At 42.8% G+C, this 23,825-nt stretch overlaps 2 protein-coding genes across 4 annotated transcripts in view; one reads left to right on the forward strand and one right to left on the reverse strand.

Annotated features, from left to right (window-relative positions):
* The window catches only part of BTF3L4 (basic transcription factor 3 like 4), a 28,553-nt gene extending 15,759 nt beyond the window's left edge, over positions 1 to 12,794 (reverse strand). For 2 of the 3 annotated variants that reach the window (XM_049775088.1, XM_049775086.1), the window contains exons 1-3: positions 12,621 to 12,794; positions 8,067 to 8,133; positions 630 to 743 (exon numbers count right to left, since the gene is read on the reverse strand). In XM_049775088.1, the coding sequence (XP_049631045.1) occupies positions 630 to 743; positions 8,067 to 8,120 (168 nt within the window). In that variant the 5' untranslated portion in view covers positions 8,121 to 8,133; positions 12,621 to 12,794. The remainder of the gene's footprint in view (positions 1 to 629; positions 744 to 8,066; positions 8,134 to 12,620) is intronic. The other variant, XM_049775087.1, reaches the window with a different exon arrangement.
* A 1,021-nt stretch (positions 12,795 to 13,815) lies between these two features.
* Positions 13,816 to 23,825, forward strand: part of TXNDC12 (thioredoxin domain containing 12) — a 37,579-nt gene continuing 27,569 nt past the window's right edge. Inside the window, exon 1 of the mRNA XM_049775077.1 lies at positions 13,816 to 13,970. Coding sequence (XP_049631034.1) covers positions 13,874 to 13,970 — 97 coding nt within the window. The 5' untranslated portion in view covers positions 13,816 to 13,873. The remainder of the gene's footprint in view (positions 13,971 to 23,825) is intronic.

A 23,825-nucleotide genomic window follows, 5' to 3' on the forward strand; every position in this document is an offset into this window, starting at 1 on the left:
TCTATGCTCAGAAATCACTCCTGGCAGGCTCGGGGGACCATATGGGATGCCAGGGTTCGAACCACCATCCTTCTGTGTCTAAAGCAAACTAACGCCTTACCGCTGTGCTATCTCTCCGGCCCAGGTAAGTGCTTTTATGTAGAAAAGTACAACTTTATTTGAAGAAATCTGGGAAAGCTTTCTAGGAAATCTGAAGAAACTTTATTTGAAGAAATTTAAAGAAATTTAAAATTTTCTAGACAACTAGAAAAATACTTTGTTTTTATCTTGAAATTTAAGAGCAGTTCGATGATTTTGTAAAATATTTTGATAATATACTTTGATAAAAAATACTTTGATTCTTAAAAGCAGGATGAATTCCCTGTTTACTAAAATCATTTTTGACTATTATCTAACTTAATATAATAAACTAATTCAATAGTAATACTCTTTTATTTTTTAAAATTAGTATCTTTATTTACGTAAATACCTTGATTACAAATAGGATTGTAGTTGGGTTAGCAATACTCTTTTAAAATATATCTGAATGACAGTAACAGCTTATTCTACATTTTAAAACAGTGGACTATTGCTTATGAATGTGCCATTTGCCTACTACATAATTAGAACAATTCACAAAATTATCATACCTCTTCAATACCAGCTATGTTATTCACAGCCAGCTTTTTTAGAGAACTCTGAAGTTTTTTATCATCAGCTGTAGCTGTTCTATGTACCACCTTCTTCTTTCTGCGAGCTGTACCCTGAAAAACAACGGAACAGAAATGTAAGTATGTTTGCATTTGAAAAATGGAAAACAAAAAAAAATCCTCCCCACAATACAAATTACTGGCTTAGTAATAACAATAATTAATAACGATAATAATGAAATTGTAAAGCAAGTTCCTTAACCTCTGTACTATTTCTATAACCCCTCAAAACACTATTTGAGACAAAGTAGATTAGTACAGAAAGAATGAATAATGGGAAAGAAGGAAATTGAAACCTAAGAGGTAAGAGTCAGCTCATTTAGCTTTTAGAATGCCATGGGGTCTCGAGAAGCTAAATTTTATTCCAGCTGTTATGAGAAGACTTCAAGTAATGGAATGACTAGATCTATTATTTTTAAAAATTTAGGCACCATGATTTACAATACTAACAATGAGAGAGTTTCATGTATACAATGTTCCGACACCATAATCTCCACCAGTGTCCCCTCTTCTCATGTACTCCCTCATTTCTATGACTATTTTAAAAGATGACAACGATTGTTATAGAAATGAATTATAATGAGATCAATTAAGACTCTCCTATAGTAGTTCTCTAAGATTAGGGTTGTGGCAGTAGAGAGGAAGAGAATACTGTCCAAAAGGACTTGTTAGTTCGGTAAGAAAAAAAAATCTAGAGAACAGGGGAAGTAGTTAAAAGGATTAAGTTTGTGGATACTGTTTCCAAAAAAAAAAAAAAAAATCTAGAGAATAGGGGCCAGAGCAGTGATGCAAGCAATAAGGCATCTGCCTTGCACATGCTAGCCTAGGACAGACTGCAGTTCAAACCCCAGGAGTCCCATATGGTCCCTCAAACCAGGAGCAATTTCTGAGTGCATAGCCAGGAGTAACCCCTGAGCGTCACTGGGTGTGACCAAAAAAAAAACAAAACAAAACAAAAAACAAAACCTAGAGAACAGGGGAGATAGTTAAAGGGATTAATTTTGCAGACACTTTGCAGATTCTATGAGGCCAGAACACTTAGTGGGTTTAAAATTATCCATGGGGCCCGGAGAGATAGCACAGTGGCGTTTGCCTTGCAAGCAGCCAATCCAGGACCAAAGGTGGTTGGTTCGAATCCCGGTGTCCCATAGGGTCCCCCGTGCCTGCCAGGAGCTATTTCTGAGCAGACAGCCAGGAGTAACCCCTGAGCATCGCCGGGTGTGGCCCAAACACCAAAAAAAAAAAAAATTAAATAAATAAAATTATCCATATATACATACATATATGTATTTATATAAAAGCTCATTTCTAGGGCCAGAGACGTGGCGCAAGCAGTAAGGCATCTGCCTTGCCCGAGCTAGCCTATGACAGACGGAGGTTTGATGCCCTGGTGTTCTATATGGTCCCCTAAACCAGGAGCGATTTCTGAGTGCATAGCCAGGAGTATCCCTGAGTGTCAGTCACTGGGTGTGGTCCCAAAAACAAAAAACAAAACAAAAATCTAGAGAACAGGGGAGATAAAGGGATTAATTTTGTGGGACACTGCGGATTCAATGAGGTCAGAACATTTAATAAATGGTTTAAAATTATATACATACATACATATACATATATATATATGGTCTCCCAAACCAGGGGTGATTTTTGAGTGCATAGCCAAGAGTAACCCTTGAGAGTCACTGGGTGTGGCCTAAAAACCAAAAAAAAAAAGCTCATTTCTAAATGTAAACTTGTACAGGGGTAAGGCACCTGTCAACCTGTCAAGCCCGCAGACACTTCAGTCAATGCCAACCCTGGCTCAATCCAAACCATAATCCATACCACTGTGGTTCCCTGTGTACTCCACGAGCCACTTCTTTTCTATTCTTTTTTTAAATTTTTGGGCCACACACAGTGACGCTCAGGGGTTACTCCAGGCTAGGCATTCAGAAATCGCTCCCGGCCTGGGGGATCTGGGGGTCACACTATCCTGGATCAGCCTCGTGCAAGGCAAATGCCCTACTGCTTCACCATCGCTTCAGCCCCAAAGGGAACAGAATCAGGAAGGGTCCTTAATAAACTGGTCCAATAAACTAAATGGATACTTTAAATTTTTTTTTGTTTGTTTGTTTTGTTTTTGGGTCACACCCAGCAGCACTCAGGGGTTACTCCTGGCTCTTTACTCAGAAATCGCTCCTGGCAGGCTCAGGGGACCATATGGAATGGGATTTGAACCACCAACCTTCTGCATACCTCCATGCTATCTCTTCGGCCTGGATACTTTAAATTTTAAATATGCTTAATCTATCTAAAATAATGAATAAATTTCTTTGGTCAATTTAATTGCTAAAAAACCATTTTTTATATATATAAAAAAGTAACCTAAAACAGCCACAACACTATTAAAAACAGCCTAGAGGGGCCAGAGCGATAGCACAGTTGGGTAGGACATTTTCCTTGCATGTGGCCAACCAAGGTTCAATACCTGGCATCCCATATGGTCCCCAGAACTTGCCAGGAGTGATTTCTGAACATAGCCATGACTGACTCAGGTTTAGTAACAGGAGTCCCATATGGTTCCCAGGAGTAATTCCTAAATGTGGACCCAAATGCCCACCAAATAAAAACACAAAACCAGGGCCCGGAGAGATAGCACAGCGGCGTTTGCCTTGCAAGCAGCCAATCTAGGACCAAAGGTGGTTGGTTCGAATCCTGGTATCCCATATGGTCCCCCGTGCCTGCCAGGAGCTATTTCTGAGCAGACAGCCAGGAGTCACCCCTGAGCATCGCCGGGTGTGGCCCAAAAACCAAAAAAAAAAAAAAAAACAAAAAAACACAAAACCAACAACAACCAAAAAACCCACACCTCAAAGATCCTGCCTAAGTCTTCAGGGCTAGATCTGACAGTGAACAGGATTCCATAATAGGGAAAGTTGGGTAGTTGTAGCAGGAGTGTCAGGGAACCAGCTCACAGAGGGGAAGGAGAAGCTTCAGCACCAACATGAAGGGGAGAGAGAGCGCAAAAGCTCACTTCATTTTGGATATTTTGAATTCAACACATCTAAAGGCTTAATTAGTTTATTGAAGAATTTTTCCTGTACTTCCCAAATATAGTGGGCAGAACCACCATGTACCCGGGTCTCTAAAACCAAGAATTAGAAGAGTTTTCTTTCTTTTCTTTTCTTTTTTCTTTTCTTTTCTTTTCTTTTCTCTTCTCTTTTCCTTCCTTCCTTCCTTCCTTCCTTCCTTCCTTCCTTCCTTCCTTCCTTCCTTCCTTCCTTCCTTCCTTCCTTCCTTCCTTCCTTCCTTCCTTCCTTCCCCCTTCCTTCCTTTCTTTTTCTCTCTTTGTTTTTGTTGTTGTTGTTTTGATTTTTGGGTCACACCCAGCAGCGCTCAGGGGCTACTCCTGGCTCTATGCTCAGAAATCTACCCCAGCAGGCTCAGGGAACCATATGGGATGCCGGGATTTGAATCACCATTCTTCTGCATGCAAGGCAAATGCCTTACCTTCATGCTATCTCTCCGGCCCCAGACTATTCTCTTTCAAACACCCATTCTCTATGAGTCTTGAGTGCCAGATACCTGTTATGTGTTTTATAAAGCAAACCGCTAATCCTTAAACATACTATATGTGGGATTACTTCTATTTTACAAATGTAAATATGGAAATGTTACAAATTTGGTAGACTGTTCTTATCAATCAATTCTAATACTTACAACTGTATTCCAAATGCTACAAGCATAGCTTGTCAATGTTCTGTCTTATGGTAAACTTGTATTACAGCTTCTGTTATGTCAATTATTTTCTTTCTTTTCTCTTCCATTCTTCCTTCCTTGTGGGACACACCCAGCTGTGCTCAAAGTGTATTTCTGACTCTGTGCTCAGAGTTAACCATTAGTGCTCAGGGACCATATGCAGTGCTGGGATAAAACCAGTCAGGCCTGGGCAAGGTAAGCACCTTAACTCCTATGCTTCTCTCTATTCTTCCCACCCCACCTCCCATCATTTTTCTTGATTTTTGGACCATACCTATCAATGTTCAGATAACTGTTTGCTGCAGGGTCAGCTACATGCAAGGCACTCACTTTAATCTTTGTACTTTCTCTCCCGCCCCAACTATTACTTTCCTAAAGTGAATGTTACTCTTGGTTGGGCTGAAGGGCTACAATGAAAATATGCTTAGTAGTGCTTAACAGTTATTTTAGGTCTTTATCTATATGTCTTACCAGTCTTATTATCACCAGTATTTAAACTAACATCTAGGTGTACTAAACTAGAACAAGCCAATCTATCAAGCAACAAGTTATTACAACATCCATCCTGTGCGCCTTGCATATGTTTGAGACTCTCCTTTCATCCTACTTTCTCCTTTACCTGCCTAGTGATAAATCTCAGCTGTGGGGCCAGAGCAGGGATTAAGGCAATTGCTCTGCATACAGCTGACACTGGTTTAAATCCCTGGCAACATACCTAAGTACCACCAGGAGTGACCCCTGAACACAGAAGACAAATGGACCCCATGCCTGCCAGGAGTGACTTCTGAGCATAGAGCCAGGAGTAACCCCTGAGAGCTGCTGGGTGTGACCCAAAAATGAACGAAAGAAAGAAAGAAAGAAAGAAAGAAAGAAAGAAAGAAAGAAAGAAAGAAAGAAAGAAAGAAAGAAAGAAAGAAAGAAAGAAAGAAAGGAGGGAAGGAGGGAGGGAGGGAGGGAGGGAGGGAGGGAGGGAGGGAGGGAGGAAGGAAGGAAGGAAGGAAGGAAGGAAGGAAGGAAGGAAGGAAGGAAGAGAGAGAGAAAGAAAGCGAAAGAAAGCGAAAGAAAGAAAGAAAGAAAGAAAGAAAGAAAGAAAGAAAGAAAGAAAGAAAGAAAGAAAGAAAGAAAGAAAGAAAGAAAGAAAGAAAGAAAGAAAGAAAGAAAAAGCTCTGCATCCTGCTGTCTGTGTGGCATAAACCAACAACCCCCCCTCCTTGTAGGTACATCTCATACTTAATTTCCACAACACAACAGTTTGTAGTATAACTGTGAGCATCTCACAAACTGAGCTGTTTTCTATGGGCTAAACACAAAATAGGTAAACTAGTTAAATTAAACTAGTAGTAAACTAGTTAAATTAACAAATGGGTCAACCATTTGGTTCAAAATGTTGGGGGGGGGTGTCAAAATTATGTAATTTTAGGTTTATATAATTTAAATCACAGAATTGGGGTCAGAGCAATAGAACAGTGTCTAAGGTGCTTGCTTTGAATGCAGCTGACTTTGGTTCAATTGTTAGCACTGCACGTGGTTCCAAAGCCCTGCCAGGAGTGATTTCTAAGTAGTGCCTGGTATGGCCCTAAATCAAGCAACCAACAGGCCCCACTCCTTGAAATATATACATGAATATATAATACATATATATATATATAGATACACACATATATATAATATGAGATTGCAGCATCTTCCTCTATGTCTATTCTATAGTTCTGAATATTACTTTTTTTGCATTGATATATTTTATTACTCTTGATGCTATAGTATTCTTAGTTTAGTTACATGACATTTGCTAATACTACTCTTAGATTAATGTAATTGTATCACTGTGAAAGGATAAGGATAAAGTACTAGTTACTCCTCTCCATCCTTGAAAGTTATCATTATGGCACTTTATAGCAATTCCATAGGGTCCTATCTAGTCCCTCCACAAGTCCGAGTATAGCTCGCTTCCTTTTATAAAATCTGAATTGGAGAGAACAAAGTTTGTAGAGTATTTTCCTTGAACCTAGGATCAGAGCTGAAGAGAATAAGAGTGCTCAAGATAAGCTCTTTTTCTATTCTTTTTAGAATTTGTTATTATTATTATTATTATGATGATGATGATGGTTTTTGGGCCATACCCTGCGATGCTCAGAGGTTACTCCCAGCTCTGCCCTCAGAAATCGCTCATGGCAGGCTTGGGGGACCATATGGGATGCCAGGGATTGAACCCAGGCATGTCCTGGGTGAGCCGCATGCAAGGCAAACGCCTTACTGCTGTGCTATCATTCTGGTCCCATGTGTTTTTTTTTCGTTTTTTTTTTTTTTTTTGGGGGGGGGGCACACCCAGTGATGCTCAGGAGTTACTCCTGGCTCTGTGCTCAGAAATCACTCCTGGCTTGGGAGACCATATGAGATGCCAGGGGATCAAACTGTGGTCCGTCCTACATTAGCACATGCAAGGCCAACACCACACTCCTTGTTTTTTTTTTTTTTTTTTTTTTTGGTTTTTGGGCCACACCCGGTAACGCTCAGGGGTTACTCCTGGCTATGCGCTCAGAAGTTGCTCCTGGCTTGGGGGACCATATGGAACACCGGGGGATCGAACCGCGGTCCGTCCAAGGCTAGCCAAGGCAAGGCAGGCACCTTACCTCTTGCGCCACCGCCCGGCCCCCACCACACTCCTTGTACCACTGCTCCGACCTCAACACCATGTTCTTTTTTAAGCTTTAAAGTTCATGGTGGGTTTGGGAGATAGTTTGTTAGACTGGAGTATATGCTTCATGGTTCCAATCCCTGACATTGCATGGTCCCCTCAGCACAGCAGAAAGTGATCCCTGAATTAACTCTCAAGCACCATCTATGTGGGACGACTTTCCTTCCACAACCCCCCCGCCCCCCAAATTCCTACTAAAGTTTATATGGGATAAGAATGCTTATGTTCAAGGTTGGAAAGATAGTTTAGTGGGCAGGGTTCTTGCCCTGAATGTGGCTGATCCAAGCTCGATTCTCCAGCATCCTAGACAGTCCCTAGAGCATGTTAGGAGTAATTCCTGAGTGCAGAGCCAGGAGTATACCAACAAACTGGGCACCACCGGGTGTGGCCCAAAATGAAACAAAATATCAAGAATGCTTATGTTCACATTCAACACCAAAGTAAATAAGGAATATGGGAATGAAAACCTAGTAATTATAAAAAGAAAAATCAGCTTGAGCATTTCCAGTTAAATCCCTTATATACTGAACGTCAGCACAAGGAGCATCTAGTAAAGATAAGGTAACTGACACCTAGGATGTTTGAGATGAGTAAGATGATAACAGTGAATATTTATTAAATGCTACTTTGTGACAGACACCATGTTAGATGTTTTATAAAAACTAAACTCTAAAAGCATCTAAGTAGTATTTTTTCTGTTTTGCGACACGAAAGGTTAATAAGGTTGAGTAACTTGTTCATATCATGCAACAATATGAACTCTCATTGCATTGTTAGAGAGGTCTTCAAGTCACCTGTTTTAGATCTAAACAGTTATTTTTCAAATTGAAATGTGGCTTGACCTTGATTATTTAAAATTATTTTATAATGTTAATGACTGCATGTCCAAAATATTACTAACTGATAGTAATACATTTTCCTGTCAGTTTTGCTTATGCCACACTCACCTTGCCCCCTATCCGGACCTGAGCCTGAAGTTTGGCTAACTTTTCTTGATTCATGCTGTTGGTAAATCTAGGAGGGGAAAAATACATTTGTTAAAGTCACTGTTTCACCAAAGAAAATGTCTATGTAACAGTATCTTCTGGTTTATTGAGCTTACCATAGACATTGCCACCATATCATATTAGCACTGTCTATAATCTTAGTAAACATTAATATTCTAGTTATATAAACCTGATATTGAAAGAACCAAAATTAAATACAATGGAGTCAGGTATGCAATTAGAAAATAGAATGGGACTCCAAGTTACCTATTTGAAGAACAATCATTAAAAGAAAGATTCGGTATTCTGGCCTTTAGTAAAACCTAATCAATTATAAAATCTCTGAAAAGCCACATTTTCATGCAACTATTTTTTATAGCAGAAGGCTGTTACCAAAAGTAAAGCACAACAAATATGTACATTATCTCCTAAATCATTTTCTATGTCTTAAAAACCATAAAGAGAAGACTGTCTACCCCTGGGGAAAAAAAAAAAAACAAAGACTGGACAAAGAAGAAATTCAGCAATGAGCTGTCTAGTTGTCAAGATATGAAATACTGAGCTGGAGAGGCAGTTCAACAGGCTGAGCTTATGAGGCCAGAGCCAAGTACAGCTTTAGGGTACTTGCCTTGCATGTGGCCTAATTGAATTTGATTTCTGGCACTTCATATGGTTCCCGAACCCACCAAGAGAGATCCCTGAACAGAGCCGGGAGTAAATCCTGAGCCCACCCCTCTCCCAACAAAAAATAGGCGAGCACAGGATTTGCATGTAGGAGGTCAGGATTTGATCCTCACCACCACATGGTTCCCCAGCATATCTGGGAGCAGCCCCCAAGTACCAATGAGCATGGTCCCAAAACAAAAAAATGAGTAAAGTAGCTATTATCTTCTACACAGGTCAGATAGTGTATTGGTAGAAAAGAGAACCAGATATTCAGATATACAGTGCTTTTGTAGCACTTTCTGGTGAGTTAGTCAATATCTGGTTCTGTTCTAGTATGCCATGCTGGTCAATTTATTCTTGCATAAAAAGTGCCTCACAACACAATTTGGCAGAAGCGTTTTTCTACTATACTGATGAAAAACTGTGGAGGCAGGTAACTATGCAAGGGATTGGACTTGGCCTCATCACATATGCAAGACAAATGTTCTTTTTTTTTTTTTTTTTTTTTTTGTGGTTTTTGGGTCACACCCGGCAGTGCTCAGGGGTTATTCCTGGCTCCAGGCTCAGAAATTGCTCCTGGCAGGCACGGGAGGACCATATATGGGACGCCGGGATTCGAACCGATGACCTCCTGCATGAGAGGCAAACGCCCTACCTCCATGCTATCTCTCTGGCCCCAAGACAAATGTTCTAACCCTAAACTATCTCCTCCACACACAGGAGATTCTTTTTTAAAAAAATTTATTGACGGGGCCAGAGAGATAGCATCGGAGGTAAAGCATTTGCCTTGCATGCAAAAGGTTGATGGTTCGAATCCCGGCATCCCATATGGTCCCCCAAGCCTGCCAGGAGTGATTTCTGAGCATAGTGCCAGGAGTAACCCCTGAGCGCTGCTGGGTGTGACCCAAAAATTAAAAAAAAAAAAAAAATCTATTGACTTGGAGACCAAACTATCTGTGTTCCTGGTACTGTGCTTGCAGATCTAAACAGGGTTGTGGTAAAAGTGGATCAATGTAGGGCAAATGCTTTATCCTCTGTCCTATCTTTCCAGCTCCAGGACAGTGGGATTCTTAGGAAGATTTTTAGTGAACTTGAGATTTTGAAAGTTTCAAGAATATCATAAAGAGGACCAGAGAGATAGTATGGAGGTAAAGCCTTTGCCTTGCATGCAGAAAGACGATGGTTCGAATCTCGGCATCCCATATGGTCCCCCGAGCCTACCAGGAACAATTTCTGAGCATATATCCAGGAGTAACCCCTGAGTGCTGTCAGGTGTGACCCAAAAACAAAAAACAAAAACAACAACAAAGACATGAACTCTAGCCTGGTCAGTGATATTTCTACTAGAAAGAAAAAATTCATTAATTTATAATGGATCCAAATTTTCCATGCTATATAAACAAAAGACTATATTTTAAATAAAGGTCTTGCTTTACTTGTTCTGTGAATCAACACAGCATTAACTGAGATGTAAGAGGATAAAGGACCAAGCTGTTATCAAATCTTTTTTGGGGGGCAATTCTTAGTTTCTGTCTTTGTGTCAGACGCAGTAGCACTCAGGATTACTCCTGCTTGGCTCGGGGACCATCCGGGATGCCAGGGATTGAACGTAGGTTGGCCGCCTATAAGGAAAATGCCCTACTCACTGTGCATTTGCTCTAGCTCCACTTTTTACTAATCCTTAACAACTCTTTATAGTCATTCATATGAAGATATTTTTTCATTTTGGAGATGAAAGGAAATAATAGATGATATGTAACTATTCCGTATTCTGTGACTTTTCTTAAGCATTAAGATTGTCTGAAGGCCAAATAAAGTCTACTTCCAATATCATTTAGAATTTATGGTCCCTAATCTTTGCTCACACTGTATTAGTTTTACAGGAAGTGTGAGAATACGATCTGAATGCTTGAGTATATGCCAATCCCAACTGTGCCAGCCTCAAATTTGCTGCTAAATATCTCAGTAACTATACTCACTGTGTTTGCTTTTCTCAAAGGAATGCAGCTAAGAAGTTTAATGAAGTAATAGAGAACCTAAAGAATTTCTTGAAAAAAAAAAAAAAAAGTGAAGTGATAGGACCAGGAAGAGAGATCAAAGGGCTGGAGCACAGGTCTTGCAAGCAGAAGTCCCAGATTTAATTCTTTTCATCAAATGATCCCCAATGATACACCCCATGATGCCAGGGTGCATCTCTGAGCAGTGTCAGATCTGGCTTACTCCTCCAAAACAAACAAACAAACAAAAAGCCCCACCAAAGCAAAGCAACACACATACACTCTGAAAATATCAGAAGACATATGGTCCATTCTGGACTTTGAAAGATCATGTCCCAAGAGAAGAAATGAAAGACAACAGATAGAAGTTAGGAGTTCTGATTAGTTTGAATCATACCAATATTTGTATCCATATGAAGATGAAAGAGTAAAAGACTACATTCCATTCAGTTAATAATCAAGGTAGCAGAAAATTTGTCTTCAAGGAACATCTGAGAAAAAGCACTTTAAGGAAGGTGGAAATTCCCAGATGTAGGGAAGTTTTCTACCAACAAGTGTATGCAATTTAAGTTGGAAAGAGGATCTTACACCAGGTGAAAGGTATCAAGTTTGCAATCTGGATTAGAACTCCAAGATCACCTGGTTTAATTTCCCATTCCTTAGTCATCCTTGCCTTGATTATAGCCATTATTTGTCTTAATTATATAACATCCAACTACCTAGAAGCAGGGCTTCTCCTAAATGAGTTAGAAATGAAGAGTCTGGAAGGGAAATGCCACTTCTGACAGATCTAAGATCAGTGATTTGGGGAATCCTCGGAATTATTAGCTCTTTCCTGAAGGACACCCAGAAACATTGTAAACATGTCATAACTCTTATTTAACTGAATGTCTCGTTTCCAGTTTTAAGGTAGACACTTTCACAGGTATCTTATTTAGAGAAGATGAAACCATTCCACCTTTTTGTCCTACTTCCTATTGGATGAGCGCAAGTTTTCTAAGGCATAAGGATCCAGGTCCACGTAGGGTTTCTGGAAATGATCTGACTTCTCTAAATTGGTGTTTTCCTTTGTTCCAAAGAGGTGTTGACACCCCACACTTGTCAAGAGGGTTGTTTCCAAGAGTTGGAAGGCTGGGTAGATATATCAAGCACAAGGTTATGCCTCAAGCCACACAAGCTGATTGATGATGATGATTCAGAAACTGGGTAAACCATTGTCATCACCCTCAGAAGAAAGGCCGCAAGCCCTGGTGCTAGCGGTGCAAGGACGTGGGAACGGAAGTGGAAACCGCCATTCAGAAGCAAGCAGCGCCTGTCGGTCAGTCAGTCAGTCAGTCACCCAAATCCTGACAGCTAAGTCTCTCTCCACAGGGCCAAGTGATGGGGGGGGGGGGTGTCTCTTAGCCAGGCTGAAGGGGGACGAAGGAGGCCGACTAGTAAAGAGAGCTCTGAGGGAGATGAAAAGCATTCAATAAAAGCGCAGCAACGGAATTCGGCCCTAGGGATTGGGGGGGGGGGGCTGAATTCCTCATCTGCAGAGGGGGAGCGAATGCAAAAAGTGAGGATGACAACAGTCAGGCTGCACAAAGGCGGGAAAGCACCCGCCTGGCCGGCGACGGGCCCCGCGCAAGGGGTGGCGGGAGATGCCCGGGACCAGCCCCAGGGGCCGAGCCGACCCCCGCCAGCGCCGGCCCGAACCGGTCGCCTCCGCCCCCACCCGGCGCGCACGGCGGAAGTGGCCAGCCGAGCGAGCGGTTGGCGGGCGTCCGCACCACAGGGCGGGGGTGGGACGGGGGAGGCCGTGCGCGGCGGCCGGTGGCCGAGGAGCGGCGGGACCGCCGGGGGCGCTCACCTGGAGCAGGAAAGGGGTCCTCCAGCAGCAGGCACGCGGGAAGAGCAAGATGGCTACCGCAAGCGAGAAGACAGAGAAAGACGACGGCGACGGCAGCGGCGGCGGCGGCGGGAGCGGGACCCGGACCCACGTGATGCGGCCGGCTCCTTAGCTCCCTCTCTCCCGAGTAGCCTATCCCGGGAGCGCTCATCCCAACTACAACACCCAGCATGCTCTGCGCTCCCCAGTGGGAAGGCGGCCGGGGCGGAAGGTCGCGCTGCACCCTGGGACTTGTAGTTTCCGGAGTGTTCCATTGTGTCCGGGCCACTAGTCTAGCCTTTGCAGGAATCCCAAGTGCCACGGGGCCCGTTTTTTTTTTTTTTTTTTTCTTTTTGTGGATGTGTGCTTTGTTGTCCAATGTCTTTCACTAGGCATTTTGATACGTACGCCTCTGTAGGATTCAACTGGTGCCTGGATAAAATTATTGACCTTTTTTTTAAATTGCGTGTCAAGAGAAGAAACGCGCAACTTATAAGTTGGGAAAACAACAACAACAGTAACCAGAATTGAGCAGAACAAATGTACACTTTAAACATCTGTACTGAGGTTGAAACATCAGTAGTGATGTCCTGGTTCTGAAAAAGTTTGGTCAGTTCTGCAAATGAGAGGTCCCAAGTCTCTTTTCCTTGGAACTTGGACCCTGAGTTGGTTGCTTTATGCCTGAGAAAAGGAACTGAGGCTGCAAGAAAACAAGCTCCTGCGTTTCTCCAGCAGGAAGAACACTTATCTAATCTATCTGGCTTTAGCTGGGGCAGAGGGAAGCCGGAGAGCCAGGAGCGTAGGAAGGAGCCATTCACAAATCAATTAATTTGCGACTTGAATACGACAGGCAGCGGCTGGGGAGGGGGAGGGGGAGCCTGCAAGCGGATGCCACCAGCAACGGTTCTCCCCGAGTCCCTCTTTCCCACGCCCACTGTCTAGGCCCACCTTGGCCTCTCGGCCCTCGGCCCGGACATCCAGATGTGGGGGTGAGGGTGGCGGGGCACCAGCCTGGGCCCTCCTCCGTGACCTGCACCTTTAAACTTACTCCCTCCAAATCCGGACCCCAAGGCACCACCCACATCCGTCTAACATCACTTCCTTCGGGGTTAGAAGAAAAGCAAATTCTGGGAGCGCGGTGCAGGGCTGATCCGGGCTCGGGAAAACGGCGTGCAGGTGCTGCTGCGACTCGATCGTGCGCCCGCTGCGTCCCAGAGCCACCGCTCACCGCCACCATGGAGCTGCGGCCGCATCTCGGGGCCACCTGTTTGCTGGGCTTCAGTTTCCTGCTCCTCCTGACCCCTTCTGATGGACACACTGCGCTTGGAAACGGTCAGACTGCGTTCTTCGTCTTAACTCTTGCCTCGTCCTGGTCCCCAACCTAAGCTAGTCCCTTTTCTTGTCTTTACACCAGCCCCTTCCCGTTGTCTCTGGTTCACATGGGCCCCTCGGGTTTGCTTTGTAGCCTCTCCAGCATCTTGGGGACCAGTTCTTGTATAGGCATAGTGGATCTGGGGGTGCCGAGGCAGAGAAGTTAGACTAAATTCGTGATGTGAGGGGCGGAAAGGCTTAGTGCTGTGTCTAGCGCTTGCAAGCACGCTGGGATGGATGAATTCCCTGCTGGGTTAAAAGGGGCCTTGGGAGAGGGTTCCCTTTCTTCGAGGATCTAGGTTCTTGTCTCTTGTGTGGGTGGAGGAGATTGAGTGTTTTGAGTGAAGTGACAGTGGCTATGAATGAAGGGTGTGGAGGAGGGTGACCTACCCCATCCGTTTGCTTATATGTCTTAACTTGAACACGGGATTATGTGTTCTGAGTGCCTGGCTTCTGCTTCTCTTCCATTTTTGGTATTGATCTACCTGTGTGGGATATGCCTGCTGCAATCCTGCTATTTTCAGTGGACTTTAGTCCTCCCCATTTGCAGAATTATTGGTTGGGTATTGAGATGTAGGTGCACATCTGGGCACTCTCCAAAGAGAGTAGTGAGGGCAGATGGGGATCCTCCTCTTGTGGAGCTTAGATTCAGATCAGAGAAACAGCCTAGACTCCATTCACAAATGAGGAAAGAATTCGGCTCTGCATTAGAGCTGGCTAGAAGTTGCTAGTGGAGAGGCCCGGACACGGGAGAGGGGAGCTGGTACTTGAGCCCAAGAGGTTGGGGAGCCTCTTTTGAAATAATGCTCTGTGAGTTTCCATGCCAGTGGTGAGATGGCAGTGAATCTGTGGGAGTCACAGTGTGATAAATACTGACAATCCCATTTTTAAAACAGATTGCTGTTGGGCTAGCGTATAAGCGTAAGTGCTGCGGGAGATGCTGAGGCTAGTTTAATAATGTGGATTATAGATCTGGAGTTGTAATTCACTAGACCATTGACTAGCTGAGTGCATTGGCAGGTTTCTCAGTAGCTCATCTGCAGGAAGGGCAGTATTAATAACTACCGTTGACACTTAACAAGTAATGATCTGTTTTGATTACCTTATAAGGTGTGGCTAATACCTTGAAGTCATGTATTTGGCATCTTCAATTTTTGTTATTAGCTATTAAATTAACCTTGTGTGGTTATTTAGTGTGGGAAAATAAACCACCCCAAAATGTAGCGGTGTTTTATTATGCTTAGACCTTGTGAGTCAGGAATTGTAACAAGGTAGAGGAAGGATTGTTGCTTCTGTGATGTCTTGGAGCCTTATTCTGCTGACCTGGTTCTACTTTCAGGGGTCTTCCCTCATGGGCCAATGTGTATCTTCTCACAGGTTGATATGTGATCACAGGAGTGAATGCTACAAGGAAAAATAGTGGAAATAGACAGCATTGTAATCAGCTTTCCAGGTCGCATAGTTTCAGTAGCACTCTATTCTTTTTTTTTTGGGGGGGGGGGTCACAGGGGTTATTCCTGGCTCTGAAATCGCCCCTGGCAGGCTTGGGGGACCATCTGGGACCAGGCCAGGATTCGAACTGCCGTACGTCCTGTGTTGGTTGTGTGCAAGGCAAATGCCTCACTGCTGTGCCATTGCTCTGGCCCCTCTATTCTTCTTTTTTGATTTTTGTTTGATTTTTGGGCCATACCCAGTGGTGCTTAGTGGTTACTCCTCTTATTTTTGGTGTGTGTGGGGGTTGTGTCACACCCGGTGCTCAGGGGTTACTTCTTTCTTTATTTTTTGGTTTTTGGTTTTTGAGTCACACCCAGCAGCCCTAGGGTTAATCCTATGCTTAGAAATCACTCCTGGCAGGCTCAGGGGACCATTTGGGATGCTGGGATTCGAACCACTGACCTGCATGAAAGGTGAATGCCTTACCTCCATGCTATCTCTCTGGCCCCAGGGGTTACTCTTGGCTCTGCACTCAGAAATCGCTCCTGGCTGGCTCAGGGATGCTGGGATTCAAGCCACCGTCCATCCTGTCAATAGTCACTCCTGGCTGGTTTAGGACAATATATGAGATGTCGGCGATCAAACTTATGTCGGCCTCATGCAAGGCAAGCACCTTATACACTGTACTATATCTTCAGCCCTGCCACTATATTCTATATGGGCATGTTCAAGGATAAGGAATATTAATCTTCCCTTCATCTCCTATGGCAGGAATGTTGGGGTCTGTAAGGAGAATACATGGAATGAGAAAAACTGTTGCAAATATCCTTTGAAAAAGGTGTGCCAGTAAGCTAGAACAGTTTATTTTCTTTTTTTTTTTATAATTTTTTATTATGAATTATGAGAACAAAAGATGCAAAGAAAGAGGATAAGGTAAAGTTACAGTGGAAGGACAATCACCCATAACATAATTATCAGAAGAAGTCCCCTTGCTGATACCTTAACTTTGAACTTTCACCAAAGAAAGTTAAGATAAATAAAACAGAATCCATGTGCAATTACTTTGTCCCTCAAGTCCCCAGATTGTAGCACATTATAATATTTCTTAACAGCACACAAGGCAATCTAAAGCCATCAAACTTACGTAACTCCTTAAACATTAGAGGCATAGTATTTTTTACATTTCCATGTACATGCATATTAGCTTAAGTTAACCTCAAATTTTAAGTGGGTGTGTTTTAAGGATTAGAGTCAAAGGAGCACAGTAAAAACGGTGTTAGAGTGGCAATTGTTGTTTGCATAGGCCCACCAAAATATGAGAGGCATGGAAAGGAATAGCCTTGGCCTAAATACAAAGAGATCCTACCCCTGAAGTTTCCTGGCATAAGACCAGCTCTAGGCCTCAGGAAAGTTATCGTTCGCTCCAAGACATTGTCCGTAGCACCAACACACTTATCACACAGTCTCTGTTGTCGGTCTCATGTTTCTGTATTAAAGATTCTGGAATCTGCATGTCCTACATTGAAGTCATGATGTGGAGTGCCTTCTCGTTTCACCTCACCATGAAAGGGGAATGCAGGAAGCCCTGTCCTGTAAGCAGGTTGTTGTTGTTAAGTCTTCTCAGTGTTAAGGGAAGTCTCTTTTGAGCAGGACGATGTCTGAGCAGTGGTAGGGTCTTCTGTGGTAGAGGATTGCTTCCAGGTGATGTTATAGACAAACCTCACCATAAAGGGGCAATACAGCAAGCCCTGTCCAGTAAGCAGGTCATTGTTCTTGTTGTCTTCTCAGTGTTAAGGGATGTCTCTTTTGAGTAGATCGATGTCAGAGCAGCTGTAGGGTCGTCCCTGGTACAGGAATGCCTCCGGGTGATGTTATATACAACCTTGGATGTTTTGTAAATGTCTTCTGTAGATCAAGGGGTAAATGGAGGATGCCCATTCTTCTGAGGCCTGTGCCAGGTCTTTATGTCAATGTTCAGGGTGTAAGGTCTCATTGCACTACAAGATTTGTGTGTTCCCATTTCTATTAGATCAGAACTTATTAGTATGTATAGTATTTTCCCATGTTAGTGTGCCTACGCAAACAAGTAATAAAGCCACGTGGTGCTATCAGATATATGGGGGCATAAGAACATTTCCAACAAGACCCATGACTTGGTTCAAACATAAGTATTAAACTGAGGGATTCTTTCACACCAAATTCCATATTGAGCAGTTCACAAAGAGAAGATAAAAAACATGGGGGGGGGGAATCATCACTGTATAAGAAAGTATTTAGCACAAGTTATAGCTGTCAAAGAAAACACCCATAAAATGTTGAAAAGATATGCGTCATTTTTATGCCTTTTAAAATAGTTGGGTGGGTGTTAACTCTAGGGCACCACTTTGGTCTGTGAATTAGGACTCAATACTACTTCAGTTAGAAAGGGTAAAAAAGGAGTAATGATGATAGGAGATAAAGAAGTTAAAGAGAAATATGAACTTATGAAGGGGTATGCAAAAGGGCAGAGTACAAAATGGACATTCTGCATACATAAAAACATAATTCAATGATAGTGAGTACTATTAATGTTTCTTGTGAGAGTACTATTAATGTTTCTTGTGCGCCCCTGCGCGATTTTGAGAATGTAGACTGGACAGAGATTACCAGTGCCAGCCAAACCTCCTCCTGCTAGACTCCCGGCTCCCAGGAAGGAGAGATCCTTCAAGAAGCTGGGAGACCAGAGGTTCAGAGCCCCACCCAGACCCTCCCTAAGGAGCCGCATGGATAGTGGGGGAAGGCCTAGGGTACCTTCAAGCTCCACCAAGGGACCCAACTCACCGGCTTGCCCAGGCGTGTGGCCCGGGGAAGCCCTGGAGATCTGGAGCAAGGCGGCAGAGGGGTGCTGGGGTTACCCAAGTCCCGCACCCCCCCTAGGCCTGGCCAAGCAGGCCTCCGGCATGGCGTGGGCTTGCCAAGCCTCCTCCTGCTAGACTCCCGGCTCCCAGGAAGGCACAGTTTATTTTCTTACTCCTTCCCAGGATTATTTGTTGAAAGAAGAAATGAATAATATACATGATCATTGTGATACCTGTCATTTTGTCCAGTTTCTAATATAAAGACCCTCACAAGTTATAAGACAGTTGCGGGGCAGCAGGCTGTGTACTGTGAGCATGGAAGTACCAAATAAATGCATCAGTACATAGGAGGGGGAACTTCAGGCAAGGGCTGTGTTACGAGGATTGAATGCAAAGGTGCATCTATTTGTGCCACAGAATCAGAAAGTACTTAGCTAATGTTTATTAGTCTGTCCTCCCAAGGAAGAATATTTCATTCCTGAAGGAATGAATATTTCTTGTTTGTTTTTGGGTCACATACTCAGGGCTGACTCCTAGAGGGATCACTCCTGGTAGACTCGGGGGCCCAATATAGTGTGCCTGGGATTGAACTGGGACAGATGTGTGCAAAACAAGCACTCTACCACTGTACTATCACTTTCGACCAGAAACTAATATTTTAGGTTTTTGTTTTATATATAGCTGTTGACAGTAGAAGCTTGGGAAAAACAACCCCCTTACATTACCAATCAGAAAAGCACTGGTTCCTCAAAATCTTTTTTTTTCCCCAAGAGTTCAGCTTTATATTGAACATGTTACAAAAGACTTAGTCAAAAAAAACCAAAACTCTTGGGCTGGAGAGATAGCATGGAGGTAAGGCGTTTGCCTTTCATGCAAAAGGTTGGTGGTTCGAATCTGGCATCCCATATGGTCCCCCGAGCCTGCCAGGAGCAATTTCTGAGCATAGAGCTAGGAGTAAACCCCTGAGTGCTGCCTGGTGTGACCCAAAAAACCAAAAAAAAAAAGAACAAAACCCATATCAGATTCCTCAGGTTCTTCTTCTTCTTCCTTTTTTTCTTTTGTTTGTTTTTGGGTCACACCCAGCAGCGCTCAGGGGTTCCTCCTGGCTCTACACTCAGAAATCGCTCCTGGCAGGCTTGGGGGACCATATAGGATGCCGGGATTCGAACCACCAACCTTCTGCATGCAAGGCAAATGCCTTACCTCCTTGCTATCTCTCCAGCCCAGATTCTTTCTTTCCTTCCACTTTCTTCTCAGCTGGTGCAGCCATAGTGGAGGGTGTGGGGCAATCTGCAGAGAGGCAGGTCCACTAGCTCCCAAATTGCAGATTAGACTTCCAATGTTGACATTGGCCAGGGCCCTTGCAAACAGACAGGGCCAAAAAGCTCCACGTTGACGCCAGCCTCTTTGATCAGGGCATTGATTTTGTCCTCCGTGATGGTCACTTCATCGTTGTGCAGGATGAGCACCATTAAAGGCGAGTTCCAAAACCAAGTCCATGGGCGAAGGCTGAAAGGACACTGCCCGGTGCGGTGCTCGTCGCCGAATAAAGTGAGGGCCTCACCCCAACGGGGCCTTAGCTCCCTTGGAAGGATCGTGCACCTTAGCTAGATTCCTCAAAAAAAATTTTTTTTGGTTGGTTTGGTTTTTTTTTTTTTTTTTTTTTGGCCACACCCGTTGACACACAGGGGGTTACTCCTGGCTATGTACTCAGAATTCGCTCCTGGCTTGGGAGACCATATGGGACGTCAGGGGATCGAACCCCGGTCCATCCTGGGTCAGACGCGTGCAAGGCAAACACCCTACCTCTGTGCTATCACTCCAGCCCCAAGACTTCTACAGTAATTTTATATTGATGTAAGGCAATTGGACTTGAACATGCCCTTGGATGCCCAGTAATAACAGTTGAACTTGGATCTCTCTCTCTCTCTCTCTCTCTCTCTCTCTCTCTCTCTCTCTCTCTCTCTCTCTCTCTCTCTCTCTCTCTCTCTCTCATTTCTACATTCTCTGCTAAGAAATTGTGATACATTCTGCATGGGGAGAGGTTGTATTATCTACCTCTACATTTACTGTGATTTGGGTATTGTCCTGTGCATTTTTTCCCATAGTAATGACTCATAATAACCTTGTGAGTTATATCATCATTTATACCATCATTCCCTGTTCCTCAGATAAAGAGACTAAAAATGTGGTAATAAAGTAAGTGAACTAATTGGGATATAATACCAGAAAGGGTTACTGACACAGAATACAGTAACTCCTTTGAAGACTTAAAAGGAGAAAGGAGTCAGCTGTCCACAGGGGCAGTTCTTGTGCTGTCCCCCAGGCAAAAATGGATAATGGATAACTTTTGTCTTTTGGGTAGATTTTGGCTTTTCCTGTAGGTCTTAGTCACCATAACTCTATGGGCTTGGTTCTTTGCCTAGCTGTATTTTGCATTTATTGAAACTAACTAAGCATCTGAACCAGGATTCCAGCCCAGCTCTATTTGCAGGCAGAGTATATTTTTCAACAATGTTATTGTAGCTCTCAGGTAGAATGTTTCCTCTTATAGAAGTTTGGCTGCTGGCTCTGATGTTTGACTTCTTGTTTCATCAGCTGAAGGTGGAGAGGGACAGGGGTGGGGATGGGGAGTTGGTAGAACATTCTGGGACTTAAATTCAGACTTAAGCAGTTTTAGAAAAAAAAAAGTACTCTGAAATACTGATGCAAATACTAGGTTTAGAAGTGGTCTCTTTCAGTTTTTTCTCCTTTTTTTCTAACTTGAATGTTTTTAGAGCAGGACCTGCAGACATAGAAGCCTACAGCTCGCTTTGCAAGTAGCTGGCATGAAGAAGTACCTGTGTGCATGACACTGTAGGAAATTGGATCTCTTTCCGTGTTCCACGTTGGCATGGGTGTGAGTGTGGGGAGTGTGGGTGGTGCTGCGGATTAGGTGATTTTAGTAATAAGGTAAACGTTGCCTTCCAAGTCCCTTTTGAAAGGAAACAAGGTTTTCCAAGTCCGAAGTCAGTGTTATTATTCTGTTGTATTCCTTCATTGGTGTATTTGTATTTACTAGAGAAACTTGTAAAGTGAAGTGAGAAGTGATGAACTGCAGTTCTGATGCCTACATTTTAATTTCAATTTTGTTTCTTACTGGCAGGATGACCTTGATCAGTCTATTGAACTTTACTTCTTTGAAATGAAGATAAGCCCAATATCTACCTCATGAGTATATTGTGGTGGTTTATATAAATTAATACATGTAGAAGCATGAAAAACAGTGCATGACATGTATAAAATGCCCTGTGATTGTCAGTCACTATTTATGATGTCAGTTTATATAAACTAAAATTGATGGTAATTGTTCCTGTTATGAAAAATTTCAATGTGCTTTTAAAAATGAATTTTCAAGAAAACTATATGTATAGTGAACTGTTTGAAATTCCATTTTTTTTTGGGCCACGCCTATTTGATGCTCAGGGGTTACTCCTGGCTAAGGGCTCAGAAATTGCCCCTGGCTTGGGGGGACCATATGGGACGCCGGGGAATCGAACCGCGGTCCTTCCTTGGCTAGCACTTGCAAGGCAGACACCTTACCTCTAGCGCCACCTCTCTGGCCCCTGAAATTCCATTTCTACTGGTACTCCTAGATGTAATTCTAGAGAAATGTTGGGCTATTGGAAGAGTATGTTCATTAGGAATCAGGAGACCTCAATTCTGGTTCTGGCTTGCTTTGTGGTCCCTCATAGCCTCTTCCTTTTTTAAGCACTGTATAACGGATGACACTGGGTTAGTTGGTCTCTGCAGTTGTCCTAGCCAATACAATAGCTCCATGTCACTCTTATAATCTAAATTAATTAACATTAAATAAAAGATTTAACTCCTCAGTTATAATCTTTCAAATACTTCATGTGATACATAGCCACACATAGCTAGTGACTACCATATTGAATGGTGCAGATTTGGAACATTTCCAAAACATTCTGAATGCCACTGGATTCTCTTAGTAATAACTTTCAGTGACTCTTAAGTTGTCATCTAGCTCCCGAGTAGCATAGGTTAATGGAGAAATTTTATAATAATTAATCCTGATTTTTATTAGTTTACTTATGACTTTCAAAAAGCCTTTATCAGGGCCAAAATGTGGTTCAGTGGTTGAGACTTTCTGGTGTAAGACCTGGGGTTCGATCTCTGGAACCACACATACAACATAGTTAACTAATTTTGTGTTTTTATTTTCAATTTTCTGATATTTCTATAACCTTTCTCTGGATGGATCAGGGCAAGGCCTCAAACTGTTGATTTGGGGGTAGGGTTAGGTAGGATTGGGCCACATCCAACAATGCTGGGGTTTAATTCTGGCTCTGCACTCATGATTTTCAACTGTTGGTGCTCAGGGAACTATATGGGGTGTTGTGTCAGTGATCAAACCTAGGTTTGCCACATACAGGTACCTACCTGCTGTAGTATCACTCCAGCCCCATAATTAAACATTTTAAAGGTCTGTTTTAGCTGTTCTTTAAAGACAAAATTTGGTTGTTTTCATTTATTTATTTATTTTGAAACCAAAAACTGTATCATGGCAGGCATTCTGCTTCTCTCATTCTTTAACATTGTCATGCTAGTTGTTAATGTAGTTATTTCCCTAACAGCGTTCACCACTCTGTGGTGAGCTTCAAATTGAGAGCCAGTCCTTCAGGCCTTGCAGCCCTGAATGCTATTGTCTCTGGGCCTTATTGCAGTAATGTCTTTAATTTTTCTTAAAACCCATAGATGAGTGATACTACTTTGTGTCTATCCCTCTCCCTCTGACTTATTTCACTCAGCATAATAGATTCCATGTACATCCATGTATAGGAAAATGTCATGACTTCATCTTTCTTGACGGCTACATAGTATTCCATTGTGTATATGTACCACAATTTCTTTAGCCATTCATTTGTTGAAGGGTATCTTGGTTGTTTCCAGAGTCTGGCTATTGCAAATATAGCAATTCTCTAGTCCCAAGTTGTTCTAAGCTTTTTAATGTATACTTACTTAATTCAGTGACTATATAAGGTCTTTGGTATTGTAATCCTATTTACAGTTGAGGAAATTCAGGCTAATGAACTTTTCTCCTATTCTATAACTAGCAAGAGGGTCACATATTTCAAACAAGGCGCTTTCCATTGTACTATTACTTCAGTACCCTCCCTTTCATTTTTCAAAATATGTTTCTTTCCTTAAATTTTTCCTCTCCTCCTCTTTCCTTTAGTTTTAAAAGACAGTTTTTACTTCGCACCTAAATTCCGATTTTCTTAAACCATATATATGTATATATATTTTTTTGTTTGTTTGTTTGTTTTGGTTTTTGGGTCACAACCGGCAGTGCTCAGGGGTTACTTCTGGCTCCATGTTCAGAAATTGCTCCTGGCAGGCTCGGGGGACCATATGGGACCCTGGGATTTGAAGCATTGACCTTCTGCATGAAAAGCAAACGCCTTACTTCCATGCTATCTTTCCGGCCCCATATTTTTCTTTTTTTAAAAAAAATTTTTTTGGGGCCAGAGAGATAGTATGG

The sequence above is a fragment of the Suncus etruscus genome, chromosome 6 (assembly GCF_024139225.1).
Source record: "Suncus etruscus isolate mSunEtr1 chromosome 6, mSunEtr1.pri.cur, whole genome shotgun sequence".
Lineage (NCBI taxonomy): Eukaryota > Metazoa > Chordata > Mammalia > Eulipotyphla > Soricidae > Suncus > Suncus etruscus.